Source organism: Chelonoidis abingdonii, chromosome 2 (genome assembly GCF_003597395.2).
Source record: "Chelonoidis abingdonii isolate Lonesome George chromosome 2, CheloAbing_2.0, whole genome shotgun sequence".
Taxonomy (NCBI): Eukaryota; Metazoa; Chordata; order Testudines; family Testudinidae; genus Chelonoidis; species Chelonoidis abingdonii.
In genome coordinates, this window is record NC_133770.1 from 286,829,284 (window position 1) to 286,847,687 (window position 18,404).

Consider the following 18,404-nt stretch of genomic DNA (forward strand, 5'->3'; position numbering starts at 1 on the left):
TGGGAATACATCTAACTGCCTGTAGAGATGCTTCTGCATGAGATCCAGAGGCAGTGGGGAAGAAGCTCTCCCTGTTAGCCAAAGGCAAAAGCCTGGAGCTACGTGAAGCAGGAGGCAGGAGCAAATTCTTAAGAGAGAATTAGGCGGCCATAAGGGGTAGAATGGATTGCTGAGTCTGGAGAATGCAGAGGCCAAGATTTTAACAGCATTCAAAAAAGAACTAGATAAATTCATGAAGGATAGGTCCATCCATGGCTATTAGTCAGGATGGGCAGGGATGGTGTTCCCAGTGTGCGTTTGCAAGAAGCTGGGAATGGGTGACAGGGGATGGATCATTTGATGATTAATTGTTCTGTTCACTCCTTCTGGGGCACCTGGCATTGGCCACTGTCAGAAAACAGGATACTGGCTAGATGGACCTTTGGTCTGACCCAGTACAGCTGTTCTTATGAGTCTAACTATGAGTTAAATGGAAGGGGAGAGTAGGCATGAGTTGTGATGGTTTGGTTGAGTGGGGGAAGGAAAGAAACTTTGGCAGATTAAGACTCAGTTACAGTGACCATCACAGGAGACTACCTTTGGGAATTCATGATAACGCCACTCAGACAGACAGCAATCGAGGGTGCACAGATAGAGACACCTTTGACAATCTGATTGATTAGAATAAAAAATTTATTTTGATTCTCACTGAATTGAAAAATTCAACAATAAATAAAAGTATGAGTGACCCAGACTCCCTTCAATCAGACAGAGACTGATGAGAATAATCAACGTGCTCCAAGGAAAGAGAACTAGGAAGAAGCATCTGGAGATCAAAAAAAAAAAAAAAATCCCAAGAAATTCATTTTGGTTAAAAACAAACCATGCAATCAAGAAGTGCTTTGGAAATTGTGCATTGGTAGCAAACGCAGTTCAAGATTTAATGTTATAGCTCTTTTTTTTTTTTTTTTTTTAAAGTTCTCAGTTCCAAGCAGGACGACAGTTGAAAATACTGGCAGCGGGAATGGAATTCTCCAGTGTCCTCTTTTGCTGCCTCCTCACTTAGAAACCAGTTGGATGATCAGAGCAAACTGGAAGTTAGATAACCAGATCCCATTGATTTTCAATTGGGAGTTTGACCCCAAACTGCCAACTTCTATTACAAGCCAATAGCAGTTCGGTGCCGAACTGCCAGAAGCGCCTTTGAAAGTCTCTCCTAGAAATGACTTAAATAGAAATTTATCAGCAAACTTTCTCATTTACAAAAGAAATGCAAAAATAGCGTTCATGTTGTACACGTCTGCAAAACCCAGCCACCAAAGCACAGGCTGAAAAGATTACACTGCTGTTAAATCAAATTCTCAGAGTATTTTTTTACAATCAACCATTTTGAGGGAAACAGGGTAGTTTGTCACCTGCCTGGGAAACACTGAATTATAATAATCATTAAAAAGTGGTAATATCAAAAATATGATTCCAGTGGATATTGTTCATTCTTCTACAAAGTGATTTTAGAAGAGAAAATAAGTTTTGTTACAACTGCAGAATCATGCCCTTATCCTGGAAACATGCATGAGAGTGGCTCTTTTGGCCATCTTTCTAGGACAGCAGCTCTCAATATCGGGGTTACTTAAAGGTGTCGGGTTTCGAGAACTCTAATCTTCCCCTATTGATAAACGGAGGGTGTCATAGGTAAATGGATGGAGAGTCGTGGGTGTGTGTGGGGGATGTCCTGTTATGGAAAAGGTTGACAGCTACTGTGAAAATGAAGTGTGTGAAGCTTGTCCTTCATGTTCTGTGAATCCAGTGGGCCAGCTGGCATGTGTAAAGTTACTCACAATGGCAAGTGGTTGGAGGATGGAGGTCATAAATAGAGAGAATTGGACTGATCTTGCCATGGCATTATAAATCTGAATGTACACACACTCAGAAAAACCAGACATGGCAAAAAAAAAGTGGGGCTGAAATCCTGGCCTTAAAATCATAGAATATCAGGGTTGGAAGGGACCTCAGGAGGTCATCTAGTCCAACCCCTTGCTCAAAGCAAGACTAATCCCCAACTAAATCATCCCAGCCAGGGCTTTGTCAAGCCTGACCTTAAAAACTTCTAAGGATGGAGATTCCACTACCTCCCTAGGTAACCCATTCCAGTGCTTCACCACCCTCCTAGTGAAATAGCTTTTCCTAATATCCAACCGAAACCTTATTGAAGTCAATGGCAAAACTCCATTGACTTCAGTGGGGCCAGGCTTTCACCTATGGTACTGCCATAGTGGTAACTAAAACAGACACTGCCACCAAATTGGCTAATGAATGAACATGCTATTTCTTAGTTACCACAGATTCCAGTCACCACAATAAAACAAACAAACAAACAAAAAACAAATAAAAAACAACCAAATAAGAAAAATATCAAACCAGCAGCTCTTTCAGGATCTGCTCCAGAGCCCACTGAAGTTCATTGGAAAGACTGGCACTGGCTTCCCTGGGTATTGGATATGGTTCATAGAGTCCTTGAATCCCATCTTCATGATATTATGAAGCAAGTGCTACCATCCTCAAATCACCCTCCCCTCCCGATTTCATACTTTAACTCATGTTTAAAATATCAGTGAACAACAGAAATGAAGGTCAAATAGATTTTAGGAAGAATCTGTGTAGACGAAATCTCCAATACATCATTTCTTATTCACCACTTGCTGCATAGAAATAATAATGTTAATATATACAGTTCTTTAAAGATACAAATCTTTCCGAGGTCTGGCTCATACCATAGAATCAATACATAGAGGATATGCCCTGGAAGATGCTCATGCAGTTCTGTTCACTCTTATAGCTCCCATCCTTGTGCCTGATACTTTGACTTAAATACATTTAAATAGATATCACCTTCTAAGTTGTAAAAAATAGAATAAAAAATGTCCTATCAATTTTTGGATTTTTTTTCTCCTTTTTTTTTTTTTAAAAGGTAAAAGTTACCTTTAAAAACTACCCTTGGTTTTTTTCCCCTCATCAAGTAGAATACAGGAGGTGTTATTATTAGTTTAGAATACAAAATAATACCATGTAAAGACTAAGCTTTGGTTAATTTTTTTCCTATAAAAATTTTAATTTAGGGATTTTTGTCTTTAAAAAAATTACATCTGTTGCACAAATATAAAAGGTACATGTAAACCACTGAAAGAAAAAAAATGTCCACTGCTCTACCTTGAATGGATTCAATAAAAATTAGCATTCAGAGTATCTATCAAAAATAAAATGAAATACAATTATATTTAAAGAAACCCAAACAAACCAGTGGCTAAAAAGGCCAATTTTTGCTGGCATTTTCAATCACAAACTTATTTTGTTTTTCTTCGTCTTATTATGGCTGTGTAGGATGCTACATTAAAATATGCAGTTAACTGGAGATGAAGGATTTGATCCAGAATTTCTTGATGTGGATTGATACATTGCCAAAAGTAGCCATTAAACCTTGCGAGTCAGGAACATCACCTTTGTCCATAACATAATGCAGAACCGGTAATGAGACAGTGAAGGGAAGAGATGGTTTAAAGAAAAGATCAACAGCAGAATAAGTGAACATGTTCTTTTGAGGTAATCCTTACTACAGTGTTCACAGCCAGCCATGTTGGTAGGACATTCAGGAAGCTGTTTTCACCTCTCCTCTTCATGGCATTCCTGCCTTATGCAAGGAAAGCACACACACATACAATAATTCCTAGAAAATGATGCCCTAGTTTACCCTAACAGCAAGAGACACATCTCTCCCAGTATTTCAAGATTGAATAATTCCATACATCTGCTATGATTCCACACATCATTTATTCCCCATAACTGATCATTAGGTCCCCAATGTCTCAATTCTCAAATTGGAAATCAAGTGCAGTATGGAACCAATACTGCATGCTACTTTCATTCAATGATTGTCACATCAGTGAGAGACCCTTCCTCAGCTGCAGAGTCTGATATTCAAATATGGTCAGCTCCCAAGATCATCTTGGATAAGCTACTTCAAACACTTCACTGACTGACCCCTGCTGGAAATTGCAGCCACAAATCACTGCCTAGGGTAAGGGTCATCTGCCCTTGAAAAAATGTATTTTGTCAATAGAGGCAAGAGTCAAAGTGATATTGGACTCAAAATCCCCATCATGGACCATGGTTTGCCGAAAAGCCCCCCCGGCAGCGTTGTTTTCCCAGTAATGATGCCAGTTGCCATTGCTGTCTGCTCCAAAACCGTACACATCCACCTAACAAGAGAGAGAATGAAAAATGTTACATCCTGAAAAGACTTTGCCTTTGGCTTGGTGTGTTCTTAATAGACATTTTGAGGAAACTCTGGTGATTCTCAACATTTTCTGCACTGCTCTTATTTATTGCTGATATTGTGGTAGCTCCTAGGCACATCAGTCATGGACCAGGCCCCAGTTGTGCTAGGTTCTGAACAAACAAGAAAAAAAAGACAGTCCCTGCCCCAATCTCCCCTGCCCTGTCCCTGCTTTCAATCTAAGGAAATCATACTGGGACCTCCTTTTCCATAGCAGAGTCCTCCTGGAACCCCTCTTCGCCTAGCCAGGACTTCCCTGCCACTTAGCAACATTGAAAGAACTGGGTGGTCATGACAGCCTAAAGCAGTTTTTGACCCCAGGAGTCATGAGCCCTAGGTGGAAAATCCCTTCTCTACTGAATGAAGACCTCAAAGACAGGAGAAATTCTTGGCCCCTCTCTACTATATTTAATTGGGTTTTTCCAAATGACAACTCTTGTCTAGGCACATTTAGATGCCTACCTATCCAGAGCTCCGGCTGCATGGGCATCAATACTCAAAGGTACGATGAGTATTTTATTGGCACTATGGTCAAATCCTACAACTCCTGCTCAGTCCTTAATTAAGTAGTGATGTGAAGGGGAGTTAGACTGAGTGAGGACTTCAGGACTCCGCCTTATAGACATTTTACCCCCAGGTAAGTGCTCTGCGCTGCACTGGTTCTGTAGCACAACAGTAATATTTCATAGCAGTTTAAGGTTATTCGTCTTTGGGTTTCGATTTCCTTCATAAACATATTTCCAAGAAAGAAATATATCTTGCAAGAAAGAAACAAAACTCCTCTGACATTTTGCAGGCTGCATCTCATCCCAGGCTACAATTTTCAGCCTGCCGCCTCCCCAGCTGCTAGGGATAGGGGCAGAGAGAACTGGAGCCTCCTCTCCCCCTCCCCTCCCCCTGCATGGGCGACGGGTGAACCGCTGGCCAGGGGATGGTGGCCCCCAGCTGGCCCCACCCCACTGCCCGAGGACCTCCTCCCTCTTTCCCCACCTGAGCCCCACTCCTCCCTGCAACTGCCAGCCCCCAGCCTAGGCGCATAGGGTGGGTGGTACGAATCCTCCCTGGCCCCGAGCACAAGGCAGGCAGTGCGCGCCCCCCTCACCCCTACCATAGGGTGGACATAGGGCATAGGGTGGGCAGCCTCAGTGCCTCCAGCCTCGCCCTCACAACCGAGTGTCAGGTGGGGCCCCCCAGCCACCCTAGCCCTAGCACGCTGCTTCCTTGAAGAGGAGCAATCTGCTTTGGCTGAGACCCAGGGCAAACAGGGCTTCAGGGAGGCAAGTGGGCAGGGCCACGCCAGGCTGTTTGTGGAGGCACAGCCTTCCCCAGTTTATACAACGCACTGCCCATGCCCCTCAGGCTAGAGAATTTCATCCAGTAATTCCTGTAGTGCAGTGAATTGTCCCCACAGTATAAACTCCCAGGCCCAGAAAGCAAAAGGTACTAGGAAACTGGCCATCTGCCCTACACAGAAGGGGAATATGGATTACATCAGATCAAGCAGGCTGAGGACTTCTTGTGTTTAATTGGACTCCTCTGAAATGAACTTCAAACCCTAATGCTTAATCATGTTTTTTTTACTTTGTTTGAGAATTCATTTATATTTGTGACTGTTTCCATGTTATCTCCGACTCACAGATACATCTTGTCCAACAGCTGAACTCCAATGCTGAAGGAAACTTGAAGTAAGAGGAAGCAAAGATGGAAAAAGGCCGATAAAAAAGAACAAATATCTAGGGCTCTCATGTTAGCATCTGCTACAATTACAGCCCTTGACCCCAACACAGTATCAGTGTATAGTGAAGCAAGGAAAGAACAGTTTGGTCTTTACCTCATCACACAGGTGGAGTGCAAATATCAGTGACAGAATGCCTGTTGAGGGGTATCTTCCATGATGCTGCAACCAGTGGTCATAAACATATTTGATAAAAACTGGGTGATAGACCAGGATCTGTGGAGAATTGGAGAGTTGCATTCACAGTTCGTAAGAAACAATGGTTGTTCCCTAATAGGACAGTTAGGATGGGTGGGGAGAAAAATTGACCCTAGCTGAGGATGTGGGCCTGGACTTCTATTTCTGGCTCAGCTTCAGTCTCAATGTGTGGTTCTGAGCAAGTTCCTGAACCTCTGTTTTTGTACAGCACCAATCACACCCACCTGCCTCACAGGGGAATTATGGGGCAGATTAATACGTACATAGCACATAGAGGTCCCTGGCTGGAAAGTTCCAAAGAGCAGCAAGTGTTATAGCTCCTGGTTCTATGCATTGCCCCAAATCCTTCCCTCAGAGCAGAGTCTCAGCAGAGATGTGCTTGGCAACTCCTCAAGAGCATCATCCCTCATTCCCGGGCTGCACTGGCAGACTCAGGCCTAGAACAGTCCCTGGACAGTCCATTCTGTTCCCCTTCCCTGTGGGATCGCTCCCTATTCAGAGCAAGGTGGAAAGGCAACATCCACTCCTCACACCTCCATCATCTGCAATGCTGGCTAAGGCTAGAGTTTTCCATTCCAGCCCCGCTTGGCCCTCCCATGCCGAGTTTGTGATGAGAGGGACAGCAAGGTATCTGATTAGCTTCAGGTTTGCCTTTTTACAGCGAGTCAGGGGTTAATTGTGGATATCTCTGTGTAATATGTTTTCACTGGGTGTTTCACAATTTCCAGGGTGAGGGAGGAAGCCTATTTCTACACTGATGCTCTGAGGTGCTGCTGTTCTTTCTGCCAGGGCATACCACACAGCCTCAGCCCAGGCTTAATCTGCATCAGCACCCTTTGTCATTCCTTTCTTGAAACCCTCACTGTCTTGCTGGAGAAATCATGTCACTTCCTTCCCAACTCCATGCCATGTTCTTGGAGGATGCAACTCTGAACAGGGCTATTGGGGCTAGGCAATGCCAAGGTGCTGGATGACTTGGCACATCAATTAAAAGCCATTTGGGATGACTTCTGACTTTGCCAGCTATGCCAGGGCCTGTGTTCTATAATAATGGTAGCTTAACGCCTTCTGTTAGACCATCTCAAAAGAGCTTTACAGATGTGAGGGTTCATTAATGACAGATAGGGACCTACTGTATCATTATTTCCCCCTCGTTTACAGCGGGAGAACGGAGGCAGAGGGATTTGCCTTAGATCACACCTGAAGTCTGTGGCAGCTCCCAGGTCTCCTGACTCATAGTGCTTTAACCACTAGATTATCCTTCCCGGCATGTTTCTTAAGGTGTGCCCTACATTTTAGCAGTGACGGGACCATGAATAATTGGCATACCTAAAACAAATTCACTGTATTTTTCTAATTTAATTATGAGACAAAAAAATCAAATAGATACATGAGATCAAATTCAAGAACCTCTAGCCTCTTCTGTCTATACTGGGGAACAGTGCCCAAGGAGGAGACAGTTCCCGGCACTGGAAAATTCAGTTTCCACCTACTCTGCAGGAAAGGAATGTTTGTTACAAAACCCCATCCATTCCCTTAAGGCAGCTGGAATTTCAAGGCTCCAAGATTGTACTTGTAGTTTTAGGGGGAGCTTTTCAGAAGTGCCTAAGGGGTTTAGGGGCACAAGTTCTATTCATGTCAATGGTACTTGTGCTCCTCAACTGCTTTGGTGCTTCTGAAAGTCTCCTGCTTAAAGGACTCCAAAGGCTAGCAATGGCTATCTGAAAATAATGATTTGATTCTCTCCCTGCCTTTAATTACTCCCCACAACCCATTGTATGCTACCCAAGCTTTTCTGTAATGGATTTGGAACACACAATACCAGACTAAATCAATGATCTGTGGGGGCTGGAATCCTCCTCCAGCAATAGTCCTAAGTCAGAGGTAGGTGAAACGACCCATTGTTCACCTGTGAAATCATACAGTATTCAAGGTATGCCTTGAAGCATGAAACATCTGTTTGACCTCTTTATGGTAAGTGAATTCCCCAGGCTGACTATGCTCTGTAGGCCTGATCCAATAGCCACTGAAATCATTAGGAGTTTTTCATTAACTTCATCCTCTGATTTGTTTAAAGTTTACCTGTCTTCCTCTTGTGCGTACAAAGAAAGAGTTCCCTAGAATAGCAATTCTCAGTGGGGTAGGGGCGAGGAGGAGGCACTCTCCTGGGGAGGCATACCAAATTTTCTGGGGTGGAAGGCAGCGATCCTTCCTACTCACTCACAGGGTTGCAATGCCACTTCTTGAAATTTTGCCTCTCTGCCCTTCTGTCATGGTGGAGGGGCAGCTGGGCCAAATTTTACTGAGTAGCACTGCAAACTGGATCACAGGGTCCCAACCCTGACTAGCATTCTTTAATGCTGAAATCGAGAAATACTACCTGAAAACTTTGTGAATAATAAGGTACATGCTTTTGACAGGTTTCCTGGCCTATGCACCGTTAGACTGCCAACTCAAACAACTGATTTATTTAAAGTAGAATCCCCTTCATTGGAATCAACATATTAAAAGGCCCCAGTTCCATCTAGAGCACACTGGAAAGTCTCATTGTATCAGACAGGGGCTTCAAGTTAAAAAAAAGTTGGGGGAGCGCTGGAAAAAAGATTGAGAACTCCTGTCCTAGAAAATGAGACTCATCCCTTGAGTTCAAGCAATTTAATTTTTTTTTTTAAAAAAAGCATGCACAGTTGCTGATGGAAAACTAAACATTGTATCTTGTTCACCATTTAAAGTGGTGCTATTCTAAGACTTTAGTCTATGTCAAACAGAAACACAGAAATTGTTGCACAGGATCAGACCAATAGGCCAGATGGTTCTGATCAGTATCAGAGGAAGCTATAAACCTTCTTAATGGGCAGAAATGGTTAAGTGCTGAACTACAAGGCTGTAAATTTTTAGCCCAGCTAAAAATGTAACTGTGGCTATTTTTATTACTTGCGTAATTATTTGCATACTTCTTTGGATTCTCTCAAGCTATTTGTCCCAAGAGTATCCTGTGGCAGTAATTTCTGCAGGATGATTAACAAAATAATCAAACAGAAAAACAAACAGACACAACTCACCTTGTCTCTTTTCACTTTGATTTTACGGGGAACTGGAGCATATGTGCTGTTAAAGAAAAAAATACCCAGATTAGTAAAAGCCAAATGAAAGGTGTAGTTTAAAGATAAAAAAAAAGGATATTCTTAAAAAAATACATCAGGAAGAGGTTAAAATAAGAATAATGGTGACTGAAAATAATAAATATAACAAATTCATGGAAAATATGCTACCATTTCAACATCTCATCGAAAAATGACCACGCAGAAATGAATCACACCTTAACTGCGGAGTTTTGTTTCAGCCTAATGCATGGCTTGCATACATTTCACCACTAGGGGGAGACTCATTCCCTCTTAATCGTTCTGGATAGGATTCATTACTTTCAGCAGACGCCTGCAGTTATTATTCAGTTGTTACTAATGGAAAGTCAGTTACTGCCCACACCACCACACACAGTATCTGGCCCCATCCCACATGCCCTCAGAACACTGTCCCACCCCTCTCAAACAGCTGGGAAGAATCAGAAGTTGCCAGCAGCTGTTAATGTAAAGTTTTTGGTGGCTAGATCTTACAGTTATGCTTGCAAGTCCCTGGGCTTGGTGAAGGCCAGAGTCCTGTGTTCAGAAAAAAAAGCCTGATTTTCTCTCCATCTCAGGCACAAGCCATTCTGGAATAATAGTACTGGTCACGTGTGCAGGGATCCCACAACACAAACACGTAAAGTGTCCGCATGTTTTCTTGAAGAAAGAGCAAACTGGAGCACTGGTTTCATGTTGTTCAGAATGCACCTTAAACTATGCTCAATCCTTGCCTTAGAACATAACAAGACAGAGCTCACCCTCTGAACAAACCACCAAGGAGGGAAAGGAAACCACTGCAAGATTCCTATTGGTTGGATCTAAATGTTTAGAGTTTATTTTTAACTCTTTTTTATTATTAGGTATATTTTTAACTCCTTCCTACTTTTAATTCATTCCTATATTAATCTGCTTATCTTGCCCTTCTCTATTATCCTTTGTTACTGTTTCTTACCTCTGGGCTATCCTGAAAACTTAGGTCAACATAGCTTCGGCATTCAGGGGCGTGAAAAATCCAGTGCCTCCTGTTGCTTGGGGAGGTGCTGCTCCTACCATGATGGAAATACCCCTTCCATTGGTGTAGGCTGCACTCACCCTATGGAGTTATGCTGATATAGTTATGGTGCCGTTACTATCTCTGCTATAGTCCCTGTAGCATAGACAGTTACCAGAGTTAACAGAGGAAGTCTTGGCGGTTTCAGGTCATATTCGGGACTGCGAAGGCAAGAGCGCTCCCTTGCTGGGAGTTGCAAGAGTCAGCAGGTGAATGAGTGAGGGGAACGAAGAGAATGGACTTTGGGAGACATGGTAGATTAACAGGCATGAACTAGTGATTGTCAAATGTTCCTGCATTCCGAGAGCTCTCATCTACTCCAGATCTTGCACAGCCGGGTGAATATATGCACCCTGACAGAAAGGAAAGCGAGAGCACCTAAAGTCCAGATGGGAGAGAGACAAATCACAACTAAGGTAGGAATCACTGAAGGAGGGCACAAGCTGGGCTTGAAGGAGAGAGTGTTCAAATTGAATAGGGGGCTTTTTCAGGCCCAGTGTGACTGGGCTGTAGCAAAGCCTTCAGGCTGAGCCACACAAGCTAGTAGGCATAAAATAATCTGAGGGAGGAATGAGGAATGGACTCAGGAGGCAGCAGGGGTCCAGTTACACCTGCTGAGACACAAAAAGTGCTGCCCTGACAATCTGACAGTGGGGCCTGAGCTGGGGCTAGGCCTGTTGAAACAAAGCCATGTGGGCTGCTTACCACTGATTCTCTTTACCAGATTTTCATCAAGTGGCACAGTGGCTGCACAGAAGCCTCTTGTGTCCAGACCCGTGCTCAATTTGACTGGCAGCTCAGGGAGATTGATACCCACTATGCTGCAGCCAGCCCCTATGTATGGGCAGCTTGGCAAGGGCGGGCCTTGCGGTCTGCCTGCGAAGCAGAGCCCCGCCTGTTTTAAAACACAACCAAAGGCACCGCCAGTTGCTCCCTTTGTTTGGTTTATTATTCCACGAGTGCTTGTTTGGCTGATGATGTTCTGCAAAGCCCTGGGATATGTTCTATGAATGAACAAACAATAAATGATTTACTCCTGCCTCAAAGCCTATTATTTAACGAGGCAGATCAGAGGATTCCACTGTGTTTTATAATAATCAGTACAAAGCTGCAGACAGAGGGCCAGACTGTGAACTCAGTCACTGCAGTGTAAATCGAGAGTAATGCTAATGACTTGACTCCACTGATTTGAAAAGGTGTAACTAAGAACTTGATCTAAATTATTTGAAAGATTTCTTTTGACTTCCATAGGCTCTGGTTTAGGACTTCAGAGCAGAATTTCTCACAGATTGTTATCATCCATAGAGTTATTGAGGGGGGGAGAAAGAGGGAAATGAACCTGAGAAAAAAGTCAAAGATGGGTTTGTTCTGCCTCTTTTCAAAATGTACCAATTTTTTGGTTTTCAACTATTTTCTGCAGTTTTTAATTGCATTTTTAATTAATTTGCTTAAACCAATCACAATTTTCAAAAGTGACGTTCTCCACCCCCGACCTTTGTTGAAACAGATTTTCCAGTTTTGAAAATTTTGGATTTTCAAAATCCCCAGCATGTGACATTGTCTCCCAAGCAGGAGTGGGATTAGGAAGAAAAAATGTATAAAACAGGAAGCTGCGAAAACTCATTTTTGGAAAAAGGCCAGATTTTGCACTTTTTTTAGAAATAGATTTCCTCAGCAACATTTCAAACAGCTCTGATCATCAGTGGGTGAATATATTCATGCAAATATCCACTTTTCCTCTCTGCTTTAGGCACTGTGGTTGAGCAAAGGGCTAAAACATTTCAAAACACTTTTCTCAGAAGTGAAATAGTTTGACATAGACTTGCTCTCTACGTGTACAGGGACATCATCAATGACGGGTGCTATGGGGTAAACACCCTAAGTCCTGATTTATAACCAGGATATAACTTCCTACTTAAGAGAAATGTTAAGTGCACAGTTCCATAGATAGATAAACCCATGCCCGGGGATGGGCCAGTGTACACTAATTGATGAGCAAAAGAAAAGTCAGTTTTATTTGTATTCATAGTTCATTGTTGACAAAGAACAGTCACTTAAGTACAGTTAAATTGCCACCTTAAAGACTGCTTATGACATGACACATTTTTGCTACAAGTTAATGTGTGATGAATCATAGCTAAGGCACCAAAGTGGAACATGAAGCAGGATGCTTTCACTATATAGTACAACCACAAGCTTCTTTCATGTGTCAGCTTTCAACAGGGGCTTGTCTATATGCAAAGTTGTCGACAAAACTTCTGTCTTTCGCAGGTACTTAAAAAAGCTCCCCCGTGAAAGACAAAAGTTTTGCCGATGCAAGCGGCAGTGTGAACGCGCCTTTGTTGGCAGGAGCGCTCGTGGGGCTGGAAGAATTTTGTTGGCAAAAGTGCCGACAAAGTACCGACAGAGTGTACGCACGCTGACTTTTAGCAACAAGGCTTGTCGCTAAAAGCTGTGTGGTGTATACAAGCCCCAATTAACTGTTGTTCCAGTGAAGAATTTCCCCCTCCACCCAGGGTTAGCTCAGCAGATGTTCACAGGCAGCCCTTCACCAAGCTCATCTGCAGCGGTCATCAAGTGGATGGGGAGGGTGAGAAGTAGCTGCTGGAGCAGTAGGGGTGAACACAAAGTTCTAGTCTAGCTTTCCCCACCTGGCATCTCTTCCTCTCCATTTGTTTATCAAACGAAGAAGAAAGAACACAGATCTTTTAGCAGGACCTGGCCCTCATCAGCTCATGGCCATAGGCTAGATGCACTGTTCATACTTCCTGGGTCCACACACCTAATCCTGACTCTCTCCTCATAGTTAATCTCATCTGTTGAGCTCAGCAGATACAATCCCGTTCCCGTCTCCACAGGACTGATCCCAGAATATCCTCTTCTGTTTCATCTCCAATCCCCCTCACAGGAGAGTCCCAGCACATGAAAGGGAGAACTGCCCCTTTCAGTGTTCCTGTGTTGTCTTCTGAAGGCCCATGTACACAGCCACTCTAGAGCCTCTGCTTGCTGCCTCTCAGCAGCCTGGCCAAGCGATGGAGGATGTGAGCCTTTAATCTACTCCCTGGGGCTTTCCTGCAGTGGACTCAACTGGAGCTTTGTTCTTCTGGGTCTCCTCCAGAATGCTCAGGTCCTACTCAGCATGTGACTTACAGGGCCTGCTCCCAAGTGACCCAGCTGAGCCACCTGTGGGGTTAAAGCCCCTCCTGGCAGACAGCAGCAGGGGAGTCAGGGACTGAAGCAGTCCATCATCTCTTGCTTAAGCTACACCATGAGCTTAGCCCACAGGTGCAAGTCTACTCTGACAGCACCATGACACGGCATCTTTGCCTGCCCACATCTGGTCACTAGTCTCCTTGGGCCGCAGGTTTCTTTTTGAGCTATGAGGAGCAGGTCCCTTGTTCACTAGCAAGGAGGAAAACAATGTAGTTCTGAGCCCTTCTCCTTTGCTCTGTTTATTTAACCTCTGGAATCTGCCTGAGTCACACAGCTGGAGACAGATTACGGAAATTCTGTGCAGAGTCAAGACCGCTCCTCTTTGCCACTCCCTGCGACTAACTTCTTGGTCCTCCAGTTGTCAGCCACAGATCTACCAAAACAATTTGCTATATATGTAGATTCCGATATAGGATGATGTCAGACTGTTTCAGAATGGGAGACAATACCCCACCAGGAAACGAAATCACACAAGAAATCTAACACTGTGTTTGCTTTACGTGGTGGGGGAAGGGAAGGAAGGAGAGGACAGAACTGAGGGGTTGGGAGTTGGAGGAAGAGAGAGGGAGACTGTGAAGAAGCTCCCCCTTTTATAATTACTCTGACATTCCCTCATTATTATTGCTGATACAGTGATACTTGGGATATAATCTGATCTCTGATACATGCATGCAAATCTATTCTGAACTCTACAAGCACTAAACCAATTAATCCTCCCCAGACTCCTGTGGAGGAAGTAGACTACTTAGGAGATCACTGTCCTTGTTTTACAGATGGGGAAAACTGAGGCAGACCAATTAAATGACTTGACCAAATGAGCTCATTATGTGCTAGGTGGCTTTGGTTCTTTTTCTGTCTCTGGTGTTCATGTGCCGTGTGACTTTGATGAAGTCCCCGTCTCTCTATGCCTCAGTTTCCTCATGTGTAAAATGGGGATAATAATGAGTGCAGAAGTGCTTAGCAGGATGGATCACACAGTACATGAGCCTCGCAGATAGGATTAGGAGCCAGATGCACCTTGTGAGCTCCATGCAGGAAGAATGGATAATGAAAGACCCACTGGAGGTCCCTCCAACCAGCCAGTTCTATCTTCAGCTATGACCAATAGAAGCCTCGTGTATCTGAAGGCTAAAAAATACAGTTTCCACTAATTTCTTCCCCAAACTCCACCTGAGAGGCTAGAGGTGAGCAGCCAAAATGAGTCACTGTCCCAGAAACCAGGTCAGGAAGCCAGAAATCGAAGAGGAAACTGGCTAGGACGCTGGTGATTTAGAACAGCAACAAACATTCTCTACCATTTTTCCAGTTTTGCTGTGCACAGGACAAGGAGGAGTCTGCTCTGAACTCCCACACCAAACAATGTGCCAAAAAGTCAAACTGTTACAAGAAAACAAACACAGCAGGGCCAAATTCTGCTCCTGAGTGTGCCTGCAGAACTGGAATCCTCTGATGCACAGGTAGAGGTGGCATTTAGAGCCATGCAGGGCTTTTGGCCTCGTCTCTCTTGTGCTGTGGTTACACTTTGTGCTAACACACTATTGTGACCCAGAGAACCCCTCAATGCCAAATGGCAAAGGATTCAATGCTCGGTAATAGAAACTCTCTTATCAGGTCTGACAAACTCACTACATCTAAACACAGTGCTTTCATAGCATTTATCCACAAAGGGTTGTGCAAGACAGCTAATGGAAGCTTGCATCACACTGGGTACTGTATTTAGGGGTGATATTTAAGGAGTTATGAAGATATGTTCAGAGGCAGAGTTGGCAAACAAGTTTTCTATTAGACAGAGGATGTTTGTTCACCTGTCTCGGTTCATCTGAAAGTTAAGCCAAACACAATGGGATCTACATTTGCATTCCAAATCAACAAACGGCTATGAAATCAACACGGGAAGACATCGGAGACTAAACCCACAGGTGGCTCTCTTGTCTCTGGGGTGCAAACACAACTTTACGGTATAAGACAAAAGATAAAGGATCTCTGTGTTATCCACTTACTGAGAAAAACCCTTGAAGGGCAGGGATATTCATGACAACCTGGCTCCTGCTTATGACTGACAACCAGCAGCTCTGTCAAAGACTGAATCCTTGGGAGAGAATCTACTCCAGAGGTCGGCAACCCTTCAGCAGTGCTGTGCCGAGTCTTCATTTAGTCACTCTGATTTAAGGTTTCGCGTGCCAGTAATACATTTTAACAGTTTTAGAAGGTCTCTTTCTATAAGTCTATAATATATAACCGAACTATTGTTGTATGTAAAGTAAATAAAGTTTTTAAAATGTTTAAGAAGCTTCACTTAAAATTAAATTAAAATGCAGAGCCCCCCGGACCAGTGGCCAGGCCCAGGCAGTGTGAGTGCCACTGAAAATCAGCTCATGTGCTGCCTTCGGCACCCGTGCCATAGGTTGCCTACTCTATAAACAGGAAAGGTAACCATTGGTAAGTGTAGACCTAGCTCGGCATTTTAAGTTTTGTTTTATATGTGTAATCAATTCTGCTTCCAATATTCATACTCACCACTCATTTGAATCTTTGAATCTCTGCTCTTTGTTGATAAATGTATTCTTGTTTCGATTATAAATACTTCTTAGCGCTGTGGAAGTGTGAATCCCCCATTGATTCAAACAAGCTGGTGTGTATACCATTCCCTTAGGAACAGCAAACCTGGCAGTTCCTGTGAGTGTCCAATGACAGGGGCTGGATACCAGAGAGGGATGCTTCTGAGGCATTCCAGGACTGGGGTGCACCAGGTGTGAACCTGCCAGGCAAAGTAAGGGCTGGCAGAGCCCTGAGGAGAGTTCTTGAGTGATCGAAGGCTTGGTAGTGTCAGGGAGCTGATACCCAGTTACCACCAGGACTCCCTCATACTAGAGGCTAGGGGGTAACAAGGTGACTCAGAATCCTGCCTGCAGCCCCCCAAGAAAGCATCACAGTGATGACACAGCTGCTATGTCCCCCATCCAGCTTGAGCACCTGTTGGCCTCAGCTTTACTCACAAGTTTATGGTGCCCGTGGTGAGCGCGCTGACGATCCAGCGCAGGTCCAGCGTTTTGAAGGGGATCACAATCATGCTGACATTTTCCGCCAGGTCTCGGAAGCTCTCGGGATAAACAAAGTGGTGAGTAGTTTTGCTTCCGACGTCCGATTCAAACCCGGCGGTTGGAGCGCGATTCATTCTGCAACCCAGAAAGGAGAGAGAGAAAAAAAAAAAATCAAGAGGAGAATTGGTTCCCAAACTTACCAGCTGGGGTGTGCGGAGAATATAATTGCTGGGCAGGGCCCTCATTTCCATTAAGGGCAGGAGTTCTCAAACTCGGGGTTGGGACCCCTCAGGGGGTCACAAGGCTATTACATGGGGGGTCGCTGACAGCCTCCACCCCAAATCCTGCTCTACCTCCAGCATTTATAATGGTCTTAAATATATTAAAACATGTGAAAGGGGTCACCGGTACAGAAGTCTGAGTACCACTGATTAAGGGTATGTCTGCACTGCAGTTGGAAGATGATTGAGCCCTTGTAGATAGATCTGTGTTAGCTTTAATCTAGCTAGATCAAAGCTAGCTAGAGCAATGATAGCAGTGAAGTCAAGGCTAGCCCCGCTCACCCAGGACCCCTTCATGGCCGCTATCCTAAGGCTCCCTAAACTGCCCTGACACGATAAAAGGCCCAGAATTACATTAGCCAGGGGTGAACGGGCCTTAGTATAAATGGGAAGCAGGCCCTTCGTTTCTAATCCACTGAAACATGGACGTGTACGCAAGGAATTGTAGCGCCGAGGTAAAAAGCAATCTCATTTTAAATGAAGTCATATGCAGGACCGTGTGAATCAGTACATGGAAACAGAAGGCCTCAAAGTCAGGTCAAATGGCTTTTACCAACCCAGGGCAGGACTCTGCCACCCTTCCTGGCAATGACTCGTGCCTTACTCCGGGAGTAGTTCCACTGATTTCAGTAGGACCACTCACGGATTAAAATATTGCTCCGTGTGAGCCAGGAGGCACAAAGCAAGCTACTCTGAGTGGTCCGTTACAGCAGTGCAGTCTGCTTGCAGTGACACTGTTGTAACCAATGCACCAGGATCAAATATTAATTGAGTGACTCCCACAACACTCCCATGAGGAGGGCAACTCTCACCCCCAATTTACAGATGAGGAAACTGAGGCTCCAATTGGTTCAGGGACATGTCAAAAGTTGCACTGTGAGTAAACGTCAGAGCCTGGACTAAAACCCAAGTTCCCTAGCTCCCCAACACATTCGCTAACCAATGGATCATGCCATTGAGCTCCTCACACACACAAATGACAGCTTTGATATGGAGGATGTCGACCATGACATTCCATCTTTCACACTCATCCTTTACTGTTACCAAAAATAAGCTGCAAGCAAGATAAAACTCAGTTGGCTTTAGGCTGTTTCACAAACTTCATAACCAACCTAGGCTCAGAGAAATGGCGGTTTGAGCCTTGAGTGAATCGGGTCTGCTGGAGGGTCTAGTAGTTTCAGTAGGAGTCTGGGGCTTCACTTGAACCCAGAACACAGCCAGACTCCAAGGTCTCAACACAAACCCACTGGGATTGAAACCTAAGAAAACATCTCCATGAACTGCCACTGTGAGCCTCAGCCAGCCATTCATAGAGCCCCCACTCTGTCCAGCAAGAGCTGTTTGCATATCTAAGGATAGAACGGGCCTCAATCAATCGTTATGATTGGAAGGGAACTCTCACGGTTAGCTGGGCTCTGCTCGTGTTTTGAGTTCTTCATCTTGAAAGTAGCACT

At 44.3% G+C, this 18,404-nt stretch overlaps 1 protein-coding gene across 5 annotated transcripts in view; it reads right to left on the reverse strand.

Annotated features, from left to right (window-relative positions):
* Window positions 1-654: 654 nt before the first annotated feature.
* ST3GAL1 (ST3 beta-galactoside alpha-2,3-sialyltransferase 1) overlaps window positions 655-18,404 on the reverse strand; it is a 140,137-nt gene continuing 122,387 nt past the window's right edge. For all 5 annotated transcript variants that reach the window (XM_032773466.2, XM_032773461.2, XM_032773451.2 and 2 more), the window contains 4 exons: window positions 16,625-16,804; window positions 9,305-9,350; window positions 6,141-6,260; window positions 655-4,232 (listed from right to left, as the gene is read on the reverse strand). In XM_032773466.2, the coding sequence (XP_032629357.1) occupies window positions 4,059-4,232; window positions 6,141-6,260; window positions 9,305-9,350; window positions 16,625-16,804 (520 nt within the window). In that variant the 3' untranslated portion in view covers window positions 655-4,058. The remainder of the gene's footprint in view (window positions 4,233-6,140; window positions 6,261-9,304; window positions 9,351-16,624; window positions 16,805-18,404) is intronic.